Genomic DNA, 26,784 nt, shown 5'->3' on the forward strand with positions numbered 1-26,784 from the left:
GGTTTCCACAGGTCACTCTGTGGTTATGCTGAGGGGTGAGGGAGATAAAGGGCACCTGCTGATTTCTTTGTTCCCAGAGGGGTCTCTCTGTGAATGCTACCTCTCTAGGACATACTCGTAGAAGAGCAAATAACCTCCCCATTGTATGTTCCAGGTGCTCTTCAGTTCACTGTTTCCATACTGTATGTTCACACGCTCTTTGTCCTGTCTTTTCTCCAAGAGCAGCTCCAATGTTCTCTGAGCTCTACCAGAGCCAACCAAGCATGTGACCTTTAAAACTCTAGGCTTTAAGCCCCACTGGTTGCAAGAACTTAAGAAATTCAGGCCCTTTTGCTTTCCAAGCCAATTGCTATGGGGATTTGTTTTTCCATACACTCCCCTGTGTGCTAGTCTGTTGCTTGCTCTTCTCCATGACTGCAGCTCCCTCCCCACCACCACAGTCACCATCCATTTCTCTCCCAAACTGAGTTTCCATGCTTCCTATCTTCTTCAGTGTGGTCTCTTTACCAATAGTTGTGGAATTTATTCTGCCAGTCTTCAGACTGATTTCTGGGACGTTTAGGATGATTTGATAGTGATCTAGTTGTGTTCATGGAGATCTTCCTACTCTGCTGCCATCTTCCTCTCCCAGTAGCCTGTATTCTTTATATGCTTAATATGGAATTGACACTATGCTAAATGCTTTATGTGCAACATCTCATTTAACATTTACCTACAAAGAGGGATGCACTCTGTCTCTTATATTCCTCCATAATGCTTTATGTTTCATTCATTTCACAAATTTTTTTCCCAAAAATATTTTATCATTTTTGAAAAAGGTATTATTTATTTATTTGAGGGAGGAAGGGAGGAGAGAGAGAGAAAGAGAGAGAGAGAGAGCATGAGTGATGAGGAGGGGCAAAGGAAGAGGGAGGAAACAGACTCCCCACTGAGCAGGGAGCCTGATGTGGGGCTTGATCCCAGGACCCCAAGATCATGAGCTGAGCTTAAGGCAGACACTTGACCAACTGAGTGACCCAGGTGCCCCTGTTTGTAATTTAAAATTTTAAATGTTCTCTTTTCTCTTTTTGGTTTTTGCCCAGTTCTATCTATCCTCCTAAATCTACTCGGAATCAACTCTTTCCAGAAATCCTTTATAGACCACCCCAACCTAAAAGACTCTTCCTTTTCTCAATCCTCATAGCATAAGGTACTCCATTTATCCATAGATTACTTATGACAGAGTTTTCTATCTTGAAATCTTATTTAAATCTTTGGCTTAATTTTTACAACATTGTCTTCTTTGTCTAACTTAGGTAAGTTCCTCAAGATTATGGATGATAGCTTAACACTTCATGTCCTATATAGTTTCTTCTTAAGTAATAGATTTTTGTCTGGCCAGAAAACTCAATTCTCATTTGAAAGGATATATTATATTACAGAATGGAAAACAGTAACAGTTTTGTAACCTAAGAAGTACAATGTGTAATTGAAAGCTGTTCAAAAGGAAATGGAAAACCTTATCACAAAGCTAGAACAGGTTTTGGGAGACTGAATATATTTTTGTCGTATTAAACTTCTTACTAAAATGAAGTCCAGGGAGCAATAACATGTTCTCAAGAGTCTTATCCAGAGCTACTCTCTATAACTGATTAGACCAGAGTGGGAGGAGATGCCTTATAAAAAGATCCTACAAAGATTGTGCAGAAAAAAAGATTTTGCTTCACAGTGCTGATTCATACTGAATGAGGAAAAGATATTGAAAATTCTAAAATGCTCAGAGACTTTCAAGGCCTCATGAGTCTGAAAAATAGTGAATAATACTTCAGTTCAGAATTTTCACTCATTAAAAAAAATCATTCCTGTATCCTTAAGGAATATTATATTGAAGATGTAGCAGATACAGTTGCTACTCTCTAGGTACTTTTATTATTGCATTGGAGAGAAGATATATAAACAGTGACTATGCTAATGTATTACATGCTATGTGAATGTTCTTAAATATGTTCTTTGATTGGAGACTCTTTAAGATTCTTTCTGCCTGTGAAATCACATGAGTAGTATATTCACAGAGTCCTAAAAATTTCAGAGGAGGAAAGCATTTGTCACAGTCAATGGAGTAATCAAAGGAAATTTTTAGTAGAAATGATATTTAAGCAGGGACTTGTTAAGTAGTGTTTTGATAGGCATAGATTATAATCATGATAATGATACACACCATTTTTTTGCTTGTTATGCAGGAGCCAATACTAGGTACTTTAAATAAACCTGTGAGAAAGAAGGGTGGAGTTATCTGAATAACCTAAAATTATACCAAAAATTTTGTTTACATTTAAATCTGTACATTTTTATAGGAGAAGGTTCTAGGATCCCCAGAAACATGAACCATGGTGGAGAGAGTAGCACATGTAATTTCTGGTCTTTGAGAAATGCACACCTAGGTGAAAAGAAGGAAGTATGGAGAATAAAGAAGTGAAAATCTGAGAATTGGAAGCTCCAAGGATAGGAGAACTTGAAGTAATCAGGAACAATTGGTATAGGATGGCTGACTGATTGTCCTTGCGAGTCTGAATATCTAGATTTAAATCCTGGGCTGCCACCTTTAACTGTGTGATCTTAGGAGATTTATTTAATCTCTCTGAAACTAAGACCTCTGCTATCTTGTTACATATTTCTTTAAAATTTCTTTGAGCATTTTAAAAAGAGCTTCCCATGTGTTTAATCCTTTAATTCATTTATTTTTTGATGTAAAATATCTTTGTTGAGGTCTTATAACCAGCCACTGGGAGAACGTTGATGAAAGAAACAGAATTGGCCATGTTCTTTTCCTCACAGCAGCCTGTTAAAGAGACTCCATTTACAGAGGTGGGAACTGAAGTATGGGCAAGTTAAAAGACTTTCCAAGTCACATGATGAAGAAATGGCAGAACCTTCAAACTCAGATCTGACAGGCATAGCTAACTCTGTGAGAATGTTAACAAGGGGAAATCTAGTGTAGGGATGATTTACATGTAAATTTCTTAGTTTAAAGAAGAAGAATACAGCTGTTTTGGATGGGCCCTTTTAACATAATGAAATTACTCAGAGGGTTTATCAAATAATAGATCATATTTTCAAATATTATCATATTTCAGTATAAGACATTTAGATGATCAAATAGTTAATACATTGTTATTGAGATTGCATTATTCATTGTGATCCATCAAATGTATTCATATTTCAAGGCCCTCTAAAATGGGTGCACTTGTTTTCTAAGCCAGATAAATTTTTTTGTTTAGATTGTTATTTTCCAACTCCTTTAATTTTATCTGCTTTGTAAAACTTATTGATTATCCCCATATTTGAACCTCTTTTATTTATTTTTAATTTTTAAACAATATTTTATTTATTCATTTTAGAGAGAAAGAGTGAGAAAGTGAGTGAGGGGCACAGGGGGAAGGAGAGAAATCCAAGCAGACTCCCCACTGAGCCAGGGGCTTGAGGCAGGGCTAGATCTCACAACCCTGAGATCCTAACCTGAGCTGAAACCCAGTTGGGGACTTAACCCATTGAGCCACTTAGGTGCTCCTGAGCTCATTTAAAAGGAGGTGAGTGAAGAAAATCTTTAAAAAAATGGCAGAGTATCTGGGTGGCTGAGTCAGTTGGGCATTGACTCTTGATTTCAGCTGGGGTCGTGGTCTCAGGATCGTGGGATTGAGCCCTGCATTGGGCTCTGCACTCAGTGTGGAGTTGGCTTGGGATTTTCTCTCTTTCCCTCTACCCCTCCCCCCTACTTTTTTTTATTTTAAAGATTTTATTTATTCATGAGAGAGAGAGAGAGACATAGGCAGAGGGAGAAGCAGGCTCCATGAAGGAAGCCCAATGTGGGACTTGATCCTGGATCCTGGGATCCCACCCTGAGCCGAAGGCAGCCACTCAACCACTGAACCACCCAGGCGTCCCTTCCCCTCCCCCTACTAGTGCATGTTCTTTCTCTCTCAAATAAATAAAGAAAATCATAAAAAATAAAAATAAAGGAAATGAGTGTCTTGGTGAGAAAGTTTTCTATTACTTAAGTTCCTATTGAGATAATCTGTGACTATTGTAGCTTAGTACTAAATTACATGCAATCTGAGTTGGAAAAACCATAGTACAGAGTTTCAGATCAGAACTTCATTTTGTTTTCTCTATAGGTACATTTCTGTTAGCATCATTTAAGCTGACCACATAATGCATTGGGTTTTGCTAAGTGCTAGGTGTTCTTACAAATTCCTTAGGATTAAGACAAAAATCACTTAAGGAAGACCCTAAAATATCTTAAATTTACTTATCCTTATTTAGATAATTTATGCACTAATCAACCCGTTTTATTGCGTTTTCTTCATAAAAGATACAACTTAATTTTTCTTTTCTTTTTTTAAGTTTTCAAGAATTGTTTGAGTCATTGAATAATTTTTGCAGTTTATGAAAGAAAGGCATCTTGTCAGAAGAAATTACTTTTTGCTTTAGTTTTATGCCATCGATTGTGAATACAGGCATACCTTAGAGATATTGCAGGGTTTAGTCCCAGAGCACTGTAATAAAGTGGATATTACAATAAAGTGAGTCAATTGGATTTTTAGTTTCCCAATGAATATAAAGGTTATGTTTATACTATGTTGTAGTCTATTATGTGTGCAGTAACATTATGTCTAAAAAACAAGTGTACATACCCATACCTAACTTAAACATATTTTTTTGCTAGATGTTAACCATCATCTGAGTTAGCAGCAAGTTGTAATCATTTTGCTGATGGAGAATCTGGCCTCCACGTTGATGGCTGCTGACTGATCAGGGTGGTGGTTGTTGAAGGTTGAGGTAGCTGTGGCAATTTCTTAAAATAGGACAATAATGAAGTTTGTCACATCAGCTGACTCTTCTTTTTGGGAAAGATTTCTCTGTAGCATTTTATCCACAGTAGTCAGTTCTCTCAAACCCTGCTATGGCTTTATCAACTAAGTTTATGTAGTATTCTAAGTCCTTTGTTGTCATTTCAATAATTTTCATGGCATCTTCACCAGGAGTGAAGAAACCCTTTCTTTGCTCATCCATAAGAAGCAGCTCCTTGTCCATTAAAGTTTTGTCATCAGATTGCAACAATTCAGTCCCATCTTCAAACTCCACTTCTCATTGTAATTCTCTTGTTTTTCTATCACTTTGGCAGTTACTTCTGCCACTGAAGTGCCCTCAAAGTCATCCATGAAGTTGGAATAAGCTTCTTCCAAGCTTATGTTAATGTTGATGTTTTGTTTTCTTTCCATGAATCACAAATGTTCTTAATGTCATTTACAATGGTGAATCCTTTCCAGGAGGTTTTCAATTGACTTTGCCCAGATCCATTAGAGGAATCACTATCTATGGCAGCTGTAGCCTCACAAAATGAATATCTTAAGTAATAAGGCTTGAAAGTCAAAATGACTCCTTGACTCATGGACTGCAGCATGGATTTTGTGTTAGCAGTCATGTAAACATGACTTGTTGTCCATCTCCATCACAGATCTTGGGTGACCAGGTACATTGTCAGTGGTATTGGATAAATATTCAGTGTATCCAGTATTTTGAAAGGAGTATTTTCTTCCTAGCAGTGAGTCTCAACACTGGGCCTAAAATATTTATAAACCATGTTGAAAACAAATGATGTACTGTTATTTAGACTTTGTTGTTCCATTTCTAGAGCACAGATAGAGTAGATTTAGTATAATTCTTAAGGGCTCTAGGGTTTTGGGAATGGTAAATGAGCATTGTTTTCAACTTAAAGTCACCAGCTGCATTAGTCACTAATAAGAGTCAGCATGTCCTTTGAAGCTTTGTAGTTAGACATTGACTTATCTTTAGCTATGAAAATCCTACAGGGCACCTTCTTGCAATAGAAGACTGCTTCATCTACACTGAAAATCTGTTGTTTAATGAAGCCATCTTCATTAATTATCTTAGCTAGATCTTCTGGACAATTTGCTGCAGCTTCTCCATTAGCACTTGCAGCTTCACTTTGCACTTGTATGTTATGGAGATGGCTTCTTTCCTTCCATCTCATTACCCAACCCTTGCTGGCTTCAGATTTTTCTTATGCAGCTTCCTCACCTCTCTAGCCTTCACAGAATTGAAGAGAGTAAGAGCCTTGTCCAGGATTAGTCTTTGGCTTAAGGGAATGTTATGGCTGATTTAATATTCTATCCAGACCATTGCACCTTTCTTCATACCAGCAGTGACAGTGTTTTGCTTTCTTACCATTCATGTGTTCACTGGAGTAGCACTTTTAATTTACTTTAAGAACTTTTCCTTTGCATTTGCCTCTTGGGTCTCTGGAGCAAAAGGCCTAGCTTTTGGCCTGTCTTAGGTTTTGTTATGCCTTCCTCACTAAGTTTAGTCATTTCTAGCTTTTGATTTTTTTTAAAGATTTTATTTATTTATTAATGAGAGAAAGAGAGAGAGAGAGGCAGAGACACAGGCAGAGGGAGAAGCAGGCTCCATGCAGGGAGCCTGACATGGGACTTGATCCTGGGCTCCCAGGACCACACTCTGGGCTGAAGTCAGCGCTAAACTGCTGAGCCACCCGGGCTGCCCCTAGCTTATTTATTTATTTATTTTTAATTTTTTTATTATAAATTTATTTTTTATTTTTTATTTTTTATTTTTATTATAAATTTATTTTTTATTTTTTATTTATTCCATTTGCCAACATATAGAATAACACCCAGTGCTCATCCTGTCAAGTGCCCACCTCAGTGCCCGTCACCCAGTCACCACCACCCCCCACCTACCTCCCCTTCCATCACCCTTAGCTCATTTCCCAGAGTTACCTAGCTTTTGATTTAAAGTGATATATGTGAGACTCTCACTAGAACACTTACAGAGGCCATTGTAGGGTAATTAATTGGTCTAATCTCAATATTGTGTCTCAGGGAATAGGGAGGCCAAGGAGAGGGAAAGACGCAGGGGGGATGCCAGTGGGTCAAGGAGTCAGAATACAGTGTTTATTGATTAAGTTGGCTGTCTTTTATGTCCGTGGTTCATGGCATGCCAAAAACAATTACAACAGTAACATCAAAGATCATTAATCACAGATCATCATAATAAATATAACAATAAATAAAAAATTTGAAATATTGTGAGAATTACAAAAATGTAACACAAAGACACAAAGTGAGAAAATACTGTTGGAAAAGTGGTACTGAGCTATGCTTGAAAGAGGGTTGCCACAAGCCTTAATTTGTAAATAGGACATCATCTGCAAAGTGAGGTAAGGCAAAGCCAATAAAATGAAGTATTCTTGTATCATGTCCATGCATGTATTGTATTTTAATGTATTCAAGATAAAATATTTATTTTTATTTGTTCAGACTTTTGTTATGAAAATATTTCTTTCCATTATCAAGCTATATGATGCTGTCTAGTAAGACAGTACTTGGGCCATGGTTGATAAATATTTTTGTATGGCCTCAACAGCATTGAACTAATGTGATTGCTCTAATGTGATAGAATTTAGAGGAGATGTACCTCCCTGTTATAAGAATTTGTAATTTTATTAAAGTTTGCTCTAATGTGATAGAGTTTAGAGGAGATGTATCTCCCTCTTATAAGAGTTTGTAATTTTATTAAAGTTTAATGCACTTAATAGAGCAGACATCCATGGGAAAATTCTTATGATTTTAGATAAACATGTTGTGTGTATATGTACAAGCTTGGGGCTTAGTAATATTGTGAAGACTGCTACTCGTAGAGATTAAAATATTGTATTGTTTTGTAGAAATTGGCAAGCTGGTTCTGAAATTCATGGGAAATGCAAAGGACCTAGAATAGTCAAAACAACTAAAAAATAATAACAAAAAAATAACAAAGTTGGAGAATGAACACTACCTGGTTTTAATATTGATTATAAAACTACAATAATCAAGGTAGTGTGACATTGGCATTAGAGATAGGCCAGTGGAACAGAATAAAGTTAAAATGTACGTATAGGCAAATAGACAACTGATTTTTTGTTAAAGGTGCAAAAGTAATTCGGTGGAAAGAGTAGTATTTTCAACAAATGGGATTGGATAAGTTGAATATTCATTTGTAAGAAGTGAACTTCTATTTGTACCTTTTACCATAGGCAAATTTAAGTTGGCTCTCTTTCTAGCTGAGCTTCATGATCTTCAGGAATTTGTCATGAAGGCATTTGAGGAGCTTACATAATACACTAAGATCTTGTAAAATATTTAGATGGAATGCTGTTGCTTACAACTTGTGCATAGAAGTGCATACTCATGGAAAAGTTTTTTTTTTTTTTTTTTGGTCAAGTAGTTAAGATATTACCATGTATCCAGCAGTGTGTGTATTGTAGCTCAGATATTTTCTTTGAGAATATTTTTTTTAGTTACCTGTTTATATACTTGTAATTCTGGTATGATTATTACTAAAATCTCATTTATAAATTTTATTCCTTGTGTATAAGATTATGTGAAAATAATATTTTCATTTTGCAAATTAGACTTTGAATTTTGTTTTTTGTATTGGAATTTGATTACTTGAATTTTCATGACAAAGTCTAGTCATTTCACTTTTAATTACTTTAGAATTTTTACTCGGCAGATTATCTTATTTTTTGTGTTATTAAAACAAGGAATGACATTGCATCATTTGCTGTTTCTGAATTTTTATATTCAATTATTCTTTTTTAAAAAGATTTGTTTTATTTATTTTAGAGAAAGAGAGCGAGCGAGTGTGAGTGGAGGGAGGGGCAGAAGAGAAGGAGAGAGATAATCTTTAAGCAGACTCTCACTGAGTACAGAGCCTGATGTGGGGCCTAATCTGACCTCAGATCATGACCTGAGTTGAAACCAGTAGTTGGCTGCCCAACTGATTGAGCCACCCAGGCACCACTAATCAATTATTCTCAAATATTATTTTGATAATGTACTTATTTGAAAACCTCTTATATATATTTTTAATTTCTAAACTTTGCTCATTGTTGGGAGGAGGCAAAAAGAGCCTTGTGTAGTCAAAATTAATATAAAGTCTATGATCTAAAGCTCATGCATTGTAGGGTAGTGGGCTTACTCTGGAATTTTTCATTGTTTTAGACTCAAACCATAGGTTCCTGGAATTTTCATTCTACAATATAACATAAAGCTACAAGTTAGAATGCGAATGTTCTTAAAAACAGAGATATTGCTAACAGTAAGAAGTGACAATTATAAACGTGATCACAAATGGAGAGACACAAGGAAAAAAGCTTAAAAAAGATAAAGTAGTGCACTGAAACTAATATAGCACTGTATGTTAACTATACTGAAATTAGAATAAAAAACTTAATAAAATAAAGATAAAACAATTTTTATCTAAGCAAAGTAATCTTTAGCAAAAATCTTTGAAATAATACATAAATTACTTATAGAACATTGTGTAAGGGTACAAGAAACTACATAGCACATGCTCAATTTTTGTAAATTCCTATAGCCATGTGTTCATACTTATCTTGACCTTTCAGTAGCTTTTAACATTATTATTTGCTCCTTCTTCTTGAAACATGCTTTATTCTTTTGGGTTCCATGATGCTAAGTACTTCTGATTTTCCTTCTATCTCTCTGACTACTCTTTCTGTCTCTTTTACAGATGCATTATCTTCTACCTGGCTTTTAAAATTTGAACCTACCCAAGGATCCTTTCTGTGTCATTTCATATTCTTCCTTAGACAGTCTCTTTTGTGCACAACTTTTGAACTGTGACTCTCACATTTATAGCTCCTGGGCTAAAACTCCAGACTAATATTTTCAGCTGACTCCTTGACACTCTACTTGAATATTTCAGATATATCAAACTCAGTATGTGAGAAGCCATATTTGTGAACATTTTCTTTTCCACATCCACAAACTTCACATCCTCCAGTGTTTATATGTTGATTTATTCACATATTTACTCATTTATTTGTTCATTAATTCAACAAATATGTATTGAGTGCTTAATAGATGCAGGTCACTGTTCTGGGCATTTGGGAGTTTAGCAGTTAATGTTCCTGATTTCACTGAACTTATATTCCAGTGGATAGGAAAGGCAATAGAGAAAAACAAGAAAAACTTTATCATGATTGTGTAGAGCCACCTTGGGTGGCTCAGTGGTTTAGTGCCTGACTTCAGCCCAGGGCATGATCCTGGAGTCCCGGGGTTGAGTCCTGCATCAGGCTCCCTGCGTGGAGCCTGCTTCTCCCATTGTCCTTAACCCCTGTACTTAGACTTCTACTTTTTGCCCACTGCTGGACTCACTCAGGTAGTTTGCTGTTTTAGACTCCCCCCCGCCAAACACTCTTTCTGATTGCTAGACTTCCCATGTTTACCTTAGGGACACAATTGAATTCTACTTCAAATCTGGGTCTATAAAATTCGTGTCTAACTTACCCTGTTCTAGGATCTTGCCTTCAATTTGGAATGACTTCAAGGCTTGAGGGAAACATTTTTTTCCCCCAAACTGACATTGATCAATGGTATGCAAAGTGGCCTGCTTTAAAGAAAAAGGAAGAAATCCACAGATGTTCTTTACTCTAAATATGATAGGCATTGGGGAAACACAGATGAGTAAAATGTAGCCTCTTTCCTTGAGGAAATATATTTTTAAATATAGTCATACATAGATTCTTTACAGCCAATGAATTCAGCTAGTTGCATTGAAAATTATTCCGTTTATGCGACCCACGTGCTCTATTTTCATTGGAGCCCTGTGCTCACAAAATAGTGCTATTAAAACACTTCAGAAAAAAGACCCTAGCTGAAGTGTTGAGGGCCCCAGTTCTTAGAATAAAGATTGACAAGAGACAAAGTGCATGTGTTCCATAATTATTCTCTTTTACTTAACCTTGATTAATTGAAACATATGCATGTTTTTCCACATGGAAGGGGCATATTGGTAATATTTAAATTCTTATGGTCATGCTGTGCTTTTCACAGATGGTTGGAATGTTGCCCAGGCATAAACCATCTCATCCTTCCCCCAAACAACTTGTCAGTTGTTTAACCTAGGCATAATTTGTTTTTCATGACCATTAGAAATGACAGTGCTAGAATGTTTTACAGGGAAATAAAGAAGAGTGATAGCTTTTATTTTTTAATATCCTTCTCCCCCCTCCAAATTGTTCTTTGATATAAAAATACGTCTTAACCTTTGCTTCAAATGTAGGCTATTTTTAACACTGGGGAAACAGGGATGATTTTTAAAACTAGGATTCTTATTTTGCAAAACTGAAAACATACTATGAATTTTAGCAAGACAGATCATACTGACAAAATAGAATTTCATGGATGCATTATCATGGTTTCAGTGCTAATATGCACATAACCTTCATCCTTTATATGAGCTCGTGGCTAAGAAATTTAATCACTTTCTTTTCAGATTGAACTTGGGCTAAAGTCTGGAATTGTTTGAGGAAGAGACTGTTTCATGTACCCAGCTACCAAGCATTTAGAATGAAAGGAAAAAGAATGTATCTCAACCAGAAAATGAGATTGCTAGACCTTCAGACCTATTAGTTCATCGCAGTGTAAAGGTCTCAGAAGACACACATTAACTAGTGCTTAAAAAATGTAGCTATTGATCAATTAGTACACGCTGTTCTGTAGATTTTGGTTTAGGTGTTAGAATTTCCTTTATCCCCAAACTCGCATGAACACTTTTGTGGAGGTGGGTATAATAAGTGATGCATCACTCTTGTGATAATCCTCTTTAAGATTTTCATCTATAATTGTATTTTTGGACAGCAGTGAAATAAAGCTGTCATCTTTCAAATTCTGCATTGTTAATGAAGATTTAGGATTGCGTGATGATATAAGCTGATTGATGATCCTCCTCAATAGCAACTGTGGTCAATTGTTCAAAAACATGCATGCCACCTCTGCTGTCTACCTATTTATAATTTGCTCAATAGGGGAAAGGATCCCATATCCTTGTTGTTAGTGAGACACATCTTATTGGCAATATAATCCTATAGCTATAAATTATAATATGTTTTTCTAATGAGAAAGTAGATTGTGTGGTCTGACAATTATCACTATACTGTTAATGATAAGGGGACTTAGACCTATAAGTCTACAGGGCTGAGTAGAGGATAGATAACAGGTAGATTCTTTCTGGCAGCTCAGAGTAAGTTTTGCTTGAATTCCATCCTAAGATGAATTGCTTTCTAAGAGACTCTTTGGGACCATAGTAAAAAGGATTTTGTGGTTTCTGCCCCATTGGTTCTGCTGAAATGCTGGGCATCTCTGAAACCCAGTGATGGACATAGATTAGACCCAGTTGACATCTCTGCTATGGTTACTCTTAGGTCACTCATTTGGGATCACTCTACTGTGTATGTGTGTGTGTGTGTGTGTGTGTGTGTGTGTGATATGTACTTTGTGACAAAAATAATAGTATTTGTAGGGTTTAACCAGTGGGAATATATGCAGAAATGTTTTTTTAGGGGATCCTTGGGTGGCTCAGCCGTTTGGCGCCTGCCTTCGGCCCAGGGTGTGATCCTGGAGTCCCGGGATCAGGTCCTACGTCGGGCTCCCTGCATGGAGCCTGCTTCTCCTCTGTCTGTGTCTCTGCCTCTCTCTCTGTGTGTCTCTCATGAATAAATAAATAGAATCTTAAAAAAAATGTTTCTCAAGACGTAAAATGACTTTAGGCAAATATAATAAATCCCTGCTCTCACCGGATGAATTCCACTTACTCCCACCCTTGTAAGTTCTACCCATTTGTCTTGTCAACTCTCATTGTTTGGTTTCCTTTCTGTCCCTGTGGAGGAACTGACATGCTCCTTTCTATGCCTTCTGTCCCCTCTTCCTTAAGATACCATTTCAGCACTTTTTTTTTTTTTCTCAGTTCTGCATTGCCACCTTTCCCTTCATACGATTAATGCCATCAGCCAATGGATGTGTTGTTAGTTTGCCCATCTTTATAAAACCCTCCCTTGATTTTACATCCTTCTCCAGCTGGTGTCTCACTGTTTTCCTCTCCTTTACAGAAAAACTTAAAACAGTTGTCTACAGTCAATCTCTTCTCTCCTGATGTGTTCCAATCAGGCTATCACTCCACTGTAGCAGCTCTTGTCAGCCTCCTGGAGGACTCTCCAGTTGTCTAATACCACGATCCATTCTTAATCTCACCTAACTTGAGCAGTTTTGGATGGAATGGAAGTCTCTTACCTTCACGAGAGACCCTTTCTATTTGGCTTTGGGTCCTGTCCTCAGTTTTTCCCCTACCTTGTTGACCACTCATTCTCTCTCTTTCTCCTGACCTCTAAACACTGGAGCACCCAGGGCTCAGTGCTCTGGCCTCTTCCCTATCTAATGCTCTCTTAGTGATCTCATCCCCTTGCCTGACTTTAATGAATTCCAAATATATATTTCTAGCTTGTACTTCTCCCAGGATGAAAGACTAACATACCTAGCCCCAAAGGCATTTGTGTGCTAATTAGAAAAAGCTGCTCTTTTTGTCAAGCACTTGACTGCCATCTTCTGGAAAATTTTCAGAATAAATAAACATTTAACAGATGACTTTGAATGTGAGTGGGGTCTCTTACAGCTGTGTAATCCTCAACTGTTAGCAGCAGTTCTGTTTCTCCGCTTGGGTGGGATGTAGGAGGCATCACAAGTGTAATAAGTCCCCAGCCAAACTCCTGATCCTGAACCCCCATCTCCCCAACCTCTTCCTTTCAGTCTTTTCTATTTCAAAATTCTTCCCATTGCTGTAGTCAAACTCCATGAAGTCCTTCATGACTCCTCTCTCTCCCATACTCCGAGTTTAATCCATCAGTAAGTCATATTGTTTTTTTCTTCAAAATACATTAGAATTCAACCACTTCTCCCCACTCCTACTGCTGCCACCCTGGTCCAATCCCCATCATCTCTCACCTTCATTATCCCAAATAGCCAGTTTCCTCTCTACCCCTCACTGTCTGTTCTCAACACAACCATCCCAGTGATTTATTTAAAACCTAGGTCACATCATGTCTCACCTCTACCCCAAGCCTTTCAAGTGATCTACTGTTCAGCCAGAGTAAAAATTCAAGTCGCACGGGCTCCACACAATCCAGGTCTGTACCACAGCTCTGACCTCATCTCCTGCCTTTCTCCCCGATGTGCTCTATGATCCAGATGTGTTGCTTGTTCTTCTTCCAGGGTGCTTTCAGCTCCAGACACTCTGCTGGGATGCTCCTCTATTAAAGCATTGCTTGCTCCCTTCTTTTCTTCAGTTTTTGCTCAAATGTCACTTTATCTTATCAGGGAAGCTTTCCTCAAGCATATAACAAACCAATCCTCCTGTCCTAGCATTAAATATCCCCCCTACTGTTCAATTTTCTCCATAACACTTATCAGCTGGCACACCCACATTACTATTTCATCTCAGTCGAATTTAAGCTTCGACTGAGGTTAGAGACTTATATGTATTTTTTTCTCCTCTGCAATTTCTATAATAGTGCACCGTGAAATAGTAAGAGCTCAAAATATTAGTGGAATAAATAAATGAATACAGCATCTCTAAATCTCTCTGTGGGATCCTATCCTTAAAAAGACACGAAGGTTTGAGATGGTCCTACACAGTTCTGATCTCTCAATTTCAAAATAAAAGCATTTTTAGGAGATCAAGTATGAATTAAAATCTAATTTGAAAATTGCATGGATTTCGCAGCTTTCTGGGTCTTGGTTTCCTACAGAGAAAGCAAGTAGGCGCCATCTAGTGGCTGCAAGGACGTCTATAATTGTGTTACTTGAATTATTGATTGGCAGCGTAATTGAAAATGTAGTCCCCGATCCAGAAGCTTATTAATTTTATGAAAGTAATAATTATGGCAGCTATAAATCCTCAACTGTGCATTTTCCACAAAATATATTGAGTTGAAAAAGTACAGTTCCATTTCTTATCAATTATGACTCCTTTTTACGAATTAATTTTTGTTTTCTTGGATCTGACAACCTTTGTTCCTCTTTATTTTTATTGTTTTATCCTCTACTTATTTTTAAACTTATATGTTCCTATGATACTGGCCAATCCTTTGAGTTAGGTAAATAAAATAAAGGCCATATCTTCTGAGAATGTAGATGCTAATAAAACAGCACCTATGGGGGTAAACATGTGAAAGAACATGCCAGAAGATACAGTCATTTCTTCAGGCTAGAATTCTGAAGCCTCCTGAATTTGTATTGGGTATACTTCCGCTATTGAGGAATAAACTGTGGGAGTCTTAGCTTGCCGTTTTTCAGAAAGTGACACATAGCATATGGAAACACTAAGAAAGAAAAATATTCATGTCCACCTACATTGACAGGGAAGACTGAAATGAAGTAAAGTCTCTGTCCTAACATTTGAAAGATTAAGTCATTACAGTTCTTTGGGAAATTAAAACTTAAACTGGCTAGTCCACTTCAGAAGCCATGGCCTTTCCAGTCCTGAGTAGCTGTGGTGGGGTTGGGAAATCTGTGTCTGCCTCCAGGAGGCCTGAGCAATGATCAGACAAGCATGGGAAGGTGGCAAGAGAAGCCCAGGGAGATGAACTCCTTGTGCCAGGGCTCAGATTAATCCTGTCTTTTTTACAGGGAGGAAGACTGCCTGAGTAGCTCCAGGGGGCGAAAGTTGGACCAAGGAAGTGTGATTAGAAAGCAGATTTCAGACTTTTGTTAAGAAACATTTTCCCAGGGGTGCTGGAGTGGCTCAGTTGGCTTAGCATCTACCTTCCACTCAGGTCATGATCCTAGGGCCCTGGGATGGAGCCCCGCATCAGGCTCCCTGCTCAGTGGGAGTTTGCTTCTCCCTCTGTCCCTCCCCTGCCGCATGTGCTGCTTACTTGTGCGTACTCTCTCTCTCTCTCTCAAATAAATACAATTAAAAAAAATTTTTCTAGAGCATCTGGGTGGCTTAGTTGGTTAAGTGTCCATCTCTTGATTTCAGCTCAGGTTTCCATCTCAGGTTTGTGTTTAAGCCCCACATTGGGCTCCATGCTGGGTGTGGCGCCTACTTAAAAAAGAATTGTTTTTTCCAATAAGATGGTTTTTTTTTTCCCCCTCAAACATCAAAGCCTCAGTTTCCTATCAGTGGATGTTTCTGAGCAGAGGCTGGTTGGTAACCAGCCAGGAATATGTTGGGCTATTAAGATTCTCTGATTCCCTTAAACACCTTACTTTCTCTGCATACACCGAAACCCTTCCCACTCTTCGGTACTCACTTCAAACCTCATTTTCTTTTTTAGACACTGCAGCTTGAATCCATCTTTGCTATCTCTGTCTTTCCTTTCTCTTTAAATGCAGATTAGCATCATTTCATTCTCCCTCTGTTAACTGATGCTAAGCTGCTTGAAGACATCTTAGAGTTGTCTCCCTGTTGGCTTTGCTACAGTGGGTGAAGGTCAAATGTTTATGGTGGAAATGGTGGAAAGACTACCAATAATTTTCTCACCTGACATCTGGGCTTCAGATTCTTAGCTGTAGTCTAAGTTTGATGCAGTAGTTCTTCAGCTAGTTATTAGAGAATCAAAAATTTTGTTAAGATTCATTCTCTCATTAAGATTATAATTTTTAAAAGACTAATAGTATCAGCTGCCTTTTTGAGTTGTGTTATATACCTGATACTTCTGGAAACAGGAATAGAAGTCCATAGTACAACATTTAGTAGGATGTTACTAAAACTTAATCCTATTTTCTGTTATTATGTAGTTTTTCCTACTTCTGTGGATACTGATTTTTTTTTTTTTGGATTGTACGTAAATATTTTCTTTCATCCCAAACTCTTTTTCTTGAGAAATCTTTTAAATTATCCAAGTTAGTGTGGTATCTTGAATAGTATATTTTAAAGCTATAATATTCCATATATTATTTCTCTTTAAAGAATTAAGTACAGTTTGTTTTTAAATTGTCTTGCCTTCTGAAGCCATATTTATATGACTTAGCATTCCCTCTTAATAAAGTGGTGATATTGAAAAAGGACATGCTAATAGGATTAGTAGGTAGGCTTTGTATGTTCCCTAGACTTAATTTCTTTGACAATCAGATGCTGGAATTTTCATTTGGAGGGCCAAAATTCTCTTTAAATTATTTAATAGACTATATGGTTTAAGGACTGCTTTTAGTACTTAATTGCTCATCTGCAAATTAATAAATTTAGCATTCCTAGCATTTGTACTGTGTTTAATATTTCTAAAGTGTTAGCTGTGTTTCTTAGTAACTGCTGTATTCTCTCATTTTAATGGCTTAGGAGACAATATTGGATACTTTGACTTGTAGTTAAAAAAACATTGTTTCTCAGTGTGCCTGGGTAGGTCAGTTGGTTGAGCCTCTGCCTTTGGCTCAGGTCATGATCCCAGGGTCCTGGGATCAGACTGCTCCTCCATGTGCCTCTGCCTGCCACTCTCCCTGCTTGTGCTCTTTCTCTTTCTCTGTCAAATAAATAAATAAAATCTTTTCTAAAAAAAAAACCCCACATTGTTTCCCTACAATTATTGCAAGAGTGCATGGATTTTAAGTTATGTTAATTTGTCTTTTGTAGAGTATGCTGAATTTCTACATTGCAAAGGAAAAAAATTTACAGATTTTGATGAAGTTCGCCATGAGATTGAAGCAGAAACAGATCGAGTGACTGGAATGAATAAAGGCATTTCCTCCATACCTATTAATTTACGAGTCTATTCTCCACATGGTAAGTAAAAAAACAAAATTCCAAATTTTTGTCCTTGAAAATTTTATATTAATTGACATACATTATTTGTGTAGAAGATGATTTGTTCTATCAGGAAGTACCAGGTTTCTGGGATTACTTTTGGATACTACCATAAATGAACTGGTCCAAAAAGCTCACCAATTTATGGGGAGGCAGAAGGACATGACTTTTAAAAAGATCAGAATTGAGTATGTCACTTAAAAATATTTCTTTATGCTTATTTTAAATTTAGAATTTCAAGAAGTATGCATGAAAAATTCCATTTTTTAACATCTTCAGTCTTAGCAAGAATCTTAGAGATACATGGTACTGTGATTGAGTCTTCTCCTATCAGATTTTCTGTAGCCCTCTGATCTTCTATTTATTCCCTTCCTAAGGAATCAACTAGAATTTTCTTCCAGACTAACAGAAGAAACTTATAAATTAGATAACCAGTTTATGGTATATGATAGTAACCTCTATTCCGACTAAATTTTCAATGGGACAGATTTTAATCTCTAATCTTCTACTCAGCTCCGTTGCTTTTAAAGTAGAACGTGAATAACATAATGCTCAATTATGACTTTCCAAGAAGATTTAGTGCCAATTCTGTTGTGTGCAGAGAATGATAGCCTGGTCCCAGGTGGAGTCACTGACTCAAGGGTAGTTCCTGCTCTCCTGATGATACTCCATGAGTCTGGCTGTATAGTCTACATAGTAAACTTGTGGTACCACAAATGGTTCACAGATTTCCACTAGGCTAAGTGTCTAGCCCTCTCTAAATAAGTATATAATACTTTTGAAGGGAAGGACAAATCTTATCCTAAGAATTTTTATACCATTTGAGGGCAGTGTATAAGACTGGCAGACAGCATATGCACTTCTTGTTCAGTGTTTGAATTATAACACACTAGTTACAGATATGACAGATCTCTCTTAGCTATGCAAATCAGTGCCTTTCAAATTGTGCTAAAATGATCATTTGGTTTAGAACAATCATATCATAAAAATAGAGAAAACTAAAAAGCCATTTTGTATTCGGTGTACACAGAAGTTGAAGTTAACACAGTATATAATATATAAAGCTGAGCTTGTTTTATTTCCACTAACAAGACAGATGATTTGCGTTATTTTTTAGCATAGAGAGTTTATGTAAGACTCTTCTTCCCCCTCCCCCCATACAGTGTTAAATCTCACACTTATCGACCTACCTGGAATTACTAAAGTGCCCGTGGGAGATCAGCCACCAGATATCGAGTATCAGATCAGAGAAATGATCATGCAGTTTATCACGCGGGAGAACTGTCTGATTTTGGCTGTTACGCCAGCCAACACCGATCTTGCAAACTCAGATGCACTGAAGCTAGCTAAAGAAGTTGATCCTCAAGGTGAGTGTGTGGCCTTTAAGATGAAAGAGAATTAGTTTAAAATGTCAAGAGTTTGTGTGTATTTCAAGGTAACACAATTCTCATAACTTAATTTCATTATTAAGTTAATTAGCTGTGATTTATATTGTTAGATTTTTTTGAATTTAAGATGCTGAAAGAAAAATAACTAGGGGATATAGTCTAAACCTATATAAATAAATGGTAATATTAAGTGAGATCTAATAAAGCAGACATATCTATTCCTCATGAAATACTTATTTTAAAAAGCAAATAAAATAAACTTCTGGTATAGGATTCAGACAGTCCCCTTTAGTTATTAAAAGAGTTACCTGAATATACTTCCAGTGAAAACTCTGTTTTATGTATGTTTTGTTTCTTTAAAATAGGAAGCCCACTTAATGTATGTAAAGTATTATTTAGCTTATAATTATTTGACATAAGCATGTATTATAAAAGCAGGGATTTTATTTTATTAGTATTTCAGAATCCAGAAAAATCCCTTATTTCTGCTGATGTTTTGATTTTTTTCTATGAACTGAGTAATAATAGTTTATCTTCAGAGATCCCGTAATTGGACTCTGTGTGTGTGTGTGTGTGTGTGTGTGTGTGTGTGTTTAAAGTAGCTAGGGAAAGGCACTCAGTGATGTGTCTCTTCAATGTGGAGATGTATGTTCTCCAATTCTAAGAATTTTTTTTGACAATTGCCTCTACTTTCTCTTTTGTATTTATCTGGAATCCTTATTAGCATGTTAGAACTTCTGGATTAACCCCCTTTTAAAATAAATCCTCCCCTTTTATTGTGTTTCTTTGTGTTGATGTTCTACTTTTCAGAGTTTACTCGACTTTATCTTCAACTCCTCTAATTAATTTTTCATTTCTGATATTTAAAAAGTTCCAACAGCATTTTCTCATTTTGTGAATGTTATTTTTATTTTTTTAAATAGCATTATGCCCTTTGCTTTGCAAGTACAGTATTTTCTCTAAAGATATTGGGATCCCTGGGTGGCGCAGCGTTTGGCGCCTGCCTTTGGCCCAGGGCGCGATCCTGGAGCTCTGGGATCGCATCCCACGTCGGGCTCCCGGTGCATGGAGCCTGCTTCTCCCTCCGCCTATGTCTCTGCCTCTCTCTCTCTTTCTCTGTGACTATCATAAAAAAAAAGATATTAATGAGAAATCTTTTGAGGCTTTTCCTTTGTAATCTACAGTGTCTCTGTGTCCATTTTTTCTGGTGATTCTTGGTCATTGTCTTTGATGTCAGAGACCTTTTGTTCAAATGATTGGTGTCTTTTGCTGCTCATTCAGATATAAGAGTAGATCACTAATAAGTTGATGAAAATTCTGTATGCTGTTAATGGGATTCATTGACTAATCAGCTTTATCATAAGGTGATGGGACTGGCCATTTTTTTAGGAGGCTTTCTCAGCTGCTGTTTGATACTGTATTTCCACTTGCGCTGGTCTGGTATAACCTGATGTCCAATGTCTCAGAGTCAAGAGGAAGAATTGAGTTTGGCAGAGGAATGTGAGGTGGGTCTCACTGTTTAGCATGTAGACCTTTAATTAATCCCTCTGCTTTCATAATGGCATTCCCAAAGATCTTCTTGAGTCCTGAGTCCTGGATTATCCTCTTCTGAAAGCAAATCTTCAGTATCCTGTTGAGGCTAAGGAGGAGTAACTATGCAGTTATGCAAGATGAGAAAAATGGTCTGGAAGTCTATCAATATTGCATATACATTTTCAGCCAATTCTATTTTCTTTCTTTCTTTTTAAAAGATTCTAATTGATTTATTCACGAGAGACACAGAGAGAGAGAGGCAGAGATATAGGCAGAGGGAGAAGTAAGCTCCCTGTAGGGAGCCTGATGTGGGACTTGATCCTAGGACACTGGGATCATGACCTGAGCCAAAGGCAGATGCTCAACCACTGAGCCACCCAGGTACCCCCAGTTCTTCTATTTTCAACTCCTCTTACACCCTGGCCTTGGTGCCTTTAGTTCTTAAATCATGGGGCATCTGGGTGGCTCAGATGGTTAAGCATCTGAGTTTGGCTCAGGTCATGATCTCCAGGTCCTGGGATCCAGCCTCGTATAGGGCTCCCTGCTCAGTGGGGAGCCTGCTTCATCCTCTCCCTATGCCTCTCCTGTATGCTGATGCATGCACTCTCTCAAATAAATAAGTAAAATCTAAAAAAAACACAAAAAACCCACAACAAAACAAAACCTTCCCAGAGTTCTGCAGAATTCTCTCTACCAACATTAACGTGAATATGTTAAATCAATCTCAAGAATTAGCTACAGATAGGGATCCCTGGGTGGCGCAGCCATTTGGCGCCTGCCTTTGGCCCAGGGCGCGATCCTGGAGACCCGGGATCGAATCCCACATTGGGCTCCCGGTGCATGGAGCCTGCTTCTCCCTCTGCCTGTGTCTCTACCTCTCTTTCTCTCTCTCTCTGTGACTATCATAAAAAAAAAAAAAAAAAAAGAATTAGCTACAGATATTTTATAGGACATGTTAGCTGTCCAATTTTCTTTTAACTTACATTTCTTATAAAATTCAGAATTTATAAAAACAGAAGATTCTCCTTTGGCTGTTCTTCTACTATATTTGAAGTTGTAAGGTTGTAAGGCAGAGGCAATTGCAACCATTTTGTCAACTGTGAGGAGAATCTACCTGAGAAATGAACCAACTCCAAGGAGACAGAACCAAAGACTGACACATTCATGTTATATTTTACTCCTCTTGTTTAGAAGGGATTATTTTTTTTTTTTTTAGAAGGGATTATTAATGGCAGTGACTATATCTCATTCCTCAGGCTCCTCAAAAGAAGATTCATTTATAACCCAAAACAATAACTCTCATGTGATGGCATATCATTAGGTGGGAGTAATTAATGTTGGTGGAGGGAGTCATCAGTTTACCAGAAAAGAGACAATCTTTACAATCTCACTGACAGTATTTACAGAGCGTTGTTACAGCATAAAAATACAGCATTGTTTCAGTCATGGATTTGTAATAGTATGCTATAAGTCTGTATCCAGAAAGTTAAATTTGAATTTTTATTCCTAATGTAGGCCTGGCTTGTTTTATAAACCTATTGTTATTAAATACTACTTAGAAGTTGCCATTTGCATGTTCATGAATTTATTCAAAATGAGCCTCATTTCTTATGGATCAGTAGAACTCCTGTTTTGTCAAACATTGGCCTTCATTACTTCAGTATTTAATATCCTACTTATGGTAGTTTTGAGGATAGATTTTTGTAATTTTTGCAGATCATTGGCAGAAAATTTTGTAGGTAATTGATAATTTTGCAGAAGAGAGAAAACATTCAGTGCCACTGTGTGCCATTTACTTGTCTGACTGATTCCTTCATGATGATTGCTAAGGAGGACAAATTAATTCATTGCCTGAAGACTCTTAATAAGTATGATTCTTGGGTTCATTAATAAAAGTCCCTTGCTACCCTCAAGGCTTGCAATTTGTTTTCACATCCCAGTTTAAATTCTAAAACTCCTAAGCACTGTTGTGAGAAACCTGAAAACCATCTTTGCAGGGTGCTCAGGTCTCCTTCAGAGAACCACTTTGGTGTGTTGCTATCCTCTAGCTTTGGTTGGTCTTGGACATCACTGGAGCTCCAAAGGAAGAGGGTGAATTCTTTCCCGAACCAATAGAGTTCACATTGTGTGTTTTCATTAGCAGTGAAAGAATTAAAATAGAGAAAGGAAGAAGCTGGGAAGGCCTTGGGATCTGGTATACAGGGATATGTTGTATCGGGATTGATAAACAGACTTTCATTTACTTTCTGTGTCCTTCTAGTCATTCTGTGAGTATGTTTTAAATATCTGTTTTAGAGGTCTAGTTTTCCTTATAATTACAGCTTTGGTGAAAAAGCAATGACATCAGCTTTGGTTATTTAGATGTGTGATGCTTAATTTCCACATGTTTGTGAAATCCCCAAATTTCCTTCTGTTATTGATTTCTAATTTCACTTAATTTTGCTTGGAGAATATGCTTTGTAACATTTCAGTCCTTTAACATTTATTGAGACTTATTTCATGGCTTAACATGTCACCTGTCTGGAGAATGTTCTATGTGCATTTGAGAAGAATGTGTATTCTGCTGTTGTTGGGTATAGTGTACTATAGATATTCGTTAGATCTATTTGATTTATAGTGCTACTCAAATATTGTTTCCTTTGTAATCTTCTGTCTACTTGTTCTATTATTGAAATTGAGATATTAAAGTCTACCACTATTATTGATAAATTGTTTCTCTCTTCAATTGTCAGTTTCTGCTTTATGTATTTTGAGACTCTTGTTAGATGCATTTATACTTATGTCTTTTTGATGGATTAACCTTTTGATCATTATAAAATGTCCTTTTTTTTGCATCTAGTAACAGCTTTTGTCTCAAAATTCTGTTTTGTTTGATTTTAGTATAGCTACTCTAACTCTCTTTTGGTTACTGTTTTCTAGGTATATCTTTTCCCATTGTTTACTTTCAACCTATTTGTATCTTTGAATATAAAATATGTCTCTTGGGATCCCTGGGTGGTGCAGCGGTTTGGCGCCTGCCTTTGGCCCAGGGCGCGATCCTGGAGACCCAGGATCGAATCCCACATCAGGCTCCCGGTGCATGGAGCCTGCTTCTCCCTCTGCCTGTGTCTCTGCCTCTCTCTCTCTCTCTATGACTATCATAAATAAATAAAAATTAAAAAAAAATAAAATAAAATATGTCTCTTGTGGACAGCATATAGTTGGATCAGTTTTTAAAACCCATTCTCTAAAAAAATAAAAAATAAAAAAACAAAACAAAACAAAAAAAAAAACCCATTCTCTAATATTTGCCTTTTGACCAGAGTGTTTAATCCATTTCCATGTAATGTAATTACTGATAAAGCAGAATTTATATCTGTCATTTGCTCTCTGTGTTCTTTATGTATTATGTCTTTTGTTTGTGTATTTCTCTATTGGGCAGCAGAGAAATAATTTTTTGTTAAAGACGTATTTTCTGTTGTACCATTTTAATTCCCTTGTCATTTATTTTAATATTTTTTTTAAAAAGTGGTTTTCTTACTGGTTGCCATGGAATTAAAATTAACATCTTTTAAATCAGAGAGGAGAAAATATTACAAACAAATAATTATACACTTATATTTTCTTTTATATGTACCTAAGTAGCTACCTTCACCAGTGTTCTTTATTTGTGTGGATTTGAGTTACTGTCTAGTGCCAAACTTTCTTTTCAGCCTGAAAGACTCCAGTTAGTATTTCTTATAGGGTAGGACTGTTAGAGTATGATTCTCAGTTTTTATCTGGGAATGTCTTAATTTCTCCTTAATTTTTGAAGGAAAATTCTTAGCTGATAGTCTTTTTTTTTTCTCCCACTACTTTTTGAGTATGTCATCTCATTACCATCTGTGGTTTTTTGATGAGAAATCAGCTGTTAATCTCATTGAGGACCATCTTGAACATGAGGGATCTTTTCTGTCCTGCTGCTTTCAAGATTTTCTCATTTTCCTTGAGAGTCTGATTATGATATGTGTAGATATGGATCTCCTTGATTTTATCCTTTTTGGAGTTTTGGGGAGTGTAGATTAATGTTTTCATCAATTTAGGACATTTTCAACCATTATTTTTTAAATTTATTTATTTATGAGAGACAGATAGAGAGGGGAAGACACATAGGGAGAGGGAGAAGCAGGCTCCTTGTCCTGATGCAGGACTCGATCCCAGGACCCCGGGATCATGGCCTGAGCCAAAGGCAGATGCTCAACCACTGAGCCAACCAGATGTCCTGTTCTGCTATTATTTTTTTTAAATTAAATTAAGTTAAATTTAAATTCAAGTTAATTAACATATAGTATATCATTGGTTTCAGGAGTAAAATTTGGTGATTCATCACTTAAATATAACACCCAGCACTCATCCCAACAAGTGCCCTCCTTAATGCCTATTACCCATTTAGCACATCCTCCTACCCAACTCCCCTCCAGCAACCCTTAGTTTGTTCTCTGTAGTTAAGAGTCTCTCTGGTTTATCTCCCTCTCTGTTTTTATCTTATTTTATTTTTCCTTCCCTTCCCCTATATTTATGTTTTGTTTCTTAAATTCCACATGAGTGAAATCATGATAGTCTTTCTCTGAACAACTTATTTCACTTAGCATAATACACTTTAGTTCCATCCCCGTTGTTATAAATGGCAAGATTTCATTTTTTGATGGCTGAGTAATATTCCTATGTGTATGTGTATGTGTATACACATATATATACCACTTCTTCTTTATCCTTTGATTAGTTGATGGACATCTGGGCTCTTTCCGTATTTTGGCTACTGTGGACATTGCTGTTATAAACATTGAGGTGCAAGTGTCCCTTTGAATCAGCATTTTTGTTTACTTTGGATAAAGAACTAGTGCATTTGCTGGGTCAAAGGGTAGTTATATTCTTAACTTTTTGAGGAACTTCTAATCTGTTTTTCAGAGTGGCTACACCAGCTTGCATTCCCACGAACAGTACAAAAGTGTTCCCCTTTCTCTGCATACTCACAACACCTGTTGTTTCCTGAGTTGTTAATTTTTAGCCATTCTGATGGATATGAGGTAGTATCCCATTGTGGTTTTGATTGTATTTCCCTGATGATGATGGTTGTTGAGCATTTTTTCATGTGTCTGTTAGCCATTTGTATATCTTTGGAGAAATGTCTGTTCTATCTTCTGCCTATTTCTTAACTGGATTATTATTTTTTGGATGTTGATTTTGATGAATTCTTTATAGATTCTGGATACTAGCCCTTTATTTGGTATGTCTTTTGCAAATATCTTCTCCCATTCCAGAGGCTACCTTTCAGTTTTGTTGATTGTCTCCTTCAAGGTGCAGAAGCTTTTTAGCTTGATAGGGTTCCAGTAGTTCATTAAGCTTTTGTTTCCCTTGCCTCTGGAGATGTGCCTAGTAAGAAGTTGTTGCATCTGAGCTCAAAGACGTTGCTACTTGTTTTCTCCTCTAGGATTTTGATGGTTTCCTGTCTTATATTTAGGTCTTTCATTCATTTTGAATTTATTTTTGTATATGGTAATAAGAACGTGGTCTAGTTTCATTCTTCTGCATGTTGCTGTCCAGTTTCCCCAACACCATTTTTCCATCGGATATTCTTTCCTGCTTTGTTGCATATAGTTATGGGTCCACTTCTGGGTTATCTATTCTGTTCCGTTGATCTATTTGTCTATTTTTGTGCCAATACCACACTGTCTTGATGATTAGAGCTTTGTGATAAAACTTGAAGTCTAACATTGTGATGTCTCCCACTTTTCTTTTTCAAAATCACTTTAGCTATTAGGGGCTTTTCCGGTTCCATATAAATTTTAGGATTGTTGGTTTTAGTTCTGTGAAAAATGCTGGTGTTGTTTTGACAGAGATTGCATTAAACATGTAGATTGCTTTGATGTTTTATTTATTTATTTATTTATTTATTTATTTTTTTTTTTAAAGATTTTATTTATTTATTCATGGCAGACACAGAGAGAGAGAGAGGCAGAGACACAGGCAGAGGGAGAAGCAGGCTCCATGCAGGGAGCCCGACATGGGACTTGATCCTGGGTCTCCAGGATCACACCCTGGGCTGAAAGTGGCGCTAAACTGCTGGGCCACCGGGGCTGTCCGATATTTTTATTTTAAAAATATTTGTTCTTCCAATCCATGATCATGGAATGTTTTCCATTTCTTTACATGTTCTTCAATTTATTTCATAAGTGTTCTGTAGTTT

The 26,784-nt window shown here is 36.8% G+C and overlaps 1 protein-coding gene across 17 annotated transcripts in view; it reads left to right on the forward strand.

Moving 5' to 3' along the window:
* DNM3 (dynamin 3) overlaps nucleotides 1-26,784 on the forward strand; it is a 563,024-nt gene that overhangs the window by 134,080 nt on the left and 402,160 nt on the right. For all 17 annotated transcript variants that reach the window (XM_072733034.1, XM_072733032.1, XM_072733026.1 and 14 more), the window contains 2 exons: nucleotides 17,488-17,637; nucleotides 18,822-19,025. In XM_072733034.1, the coding sequence (XP_072589135.1) occupies nucleotides 17,583-17,637; nucleotides 18,822-19,025 (259 nt within the window). In that variant the 5' untranslated portion in view covers nucleotides 17,488-17,582. The remainder of the gene's footprint in view (nucleotides 1-17,487; nucleotides 17,638-18,821; nucleotides 19,026-26,784) is intronic.

This window comes from Vulpes vulpes, chromosome 13 (assembly GCF_048418805.1).
Source record: "Vulpes vulpes isolate BD-2025 chromosome 13, VulVul3, whole genome shotgun sequence".
In the NCBI taxonomy this organism is placed as follows: domain Eukaryota; kingdom Metazoa; phylum Chordata; class Mammalia; order Carnivora; family Canidae; genus Vulpes; species Vulpes vulpes.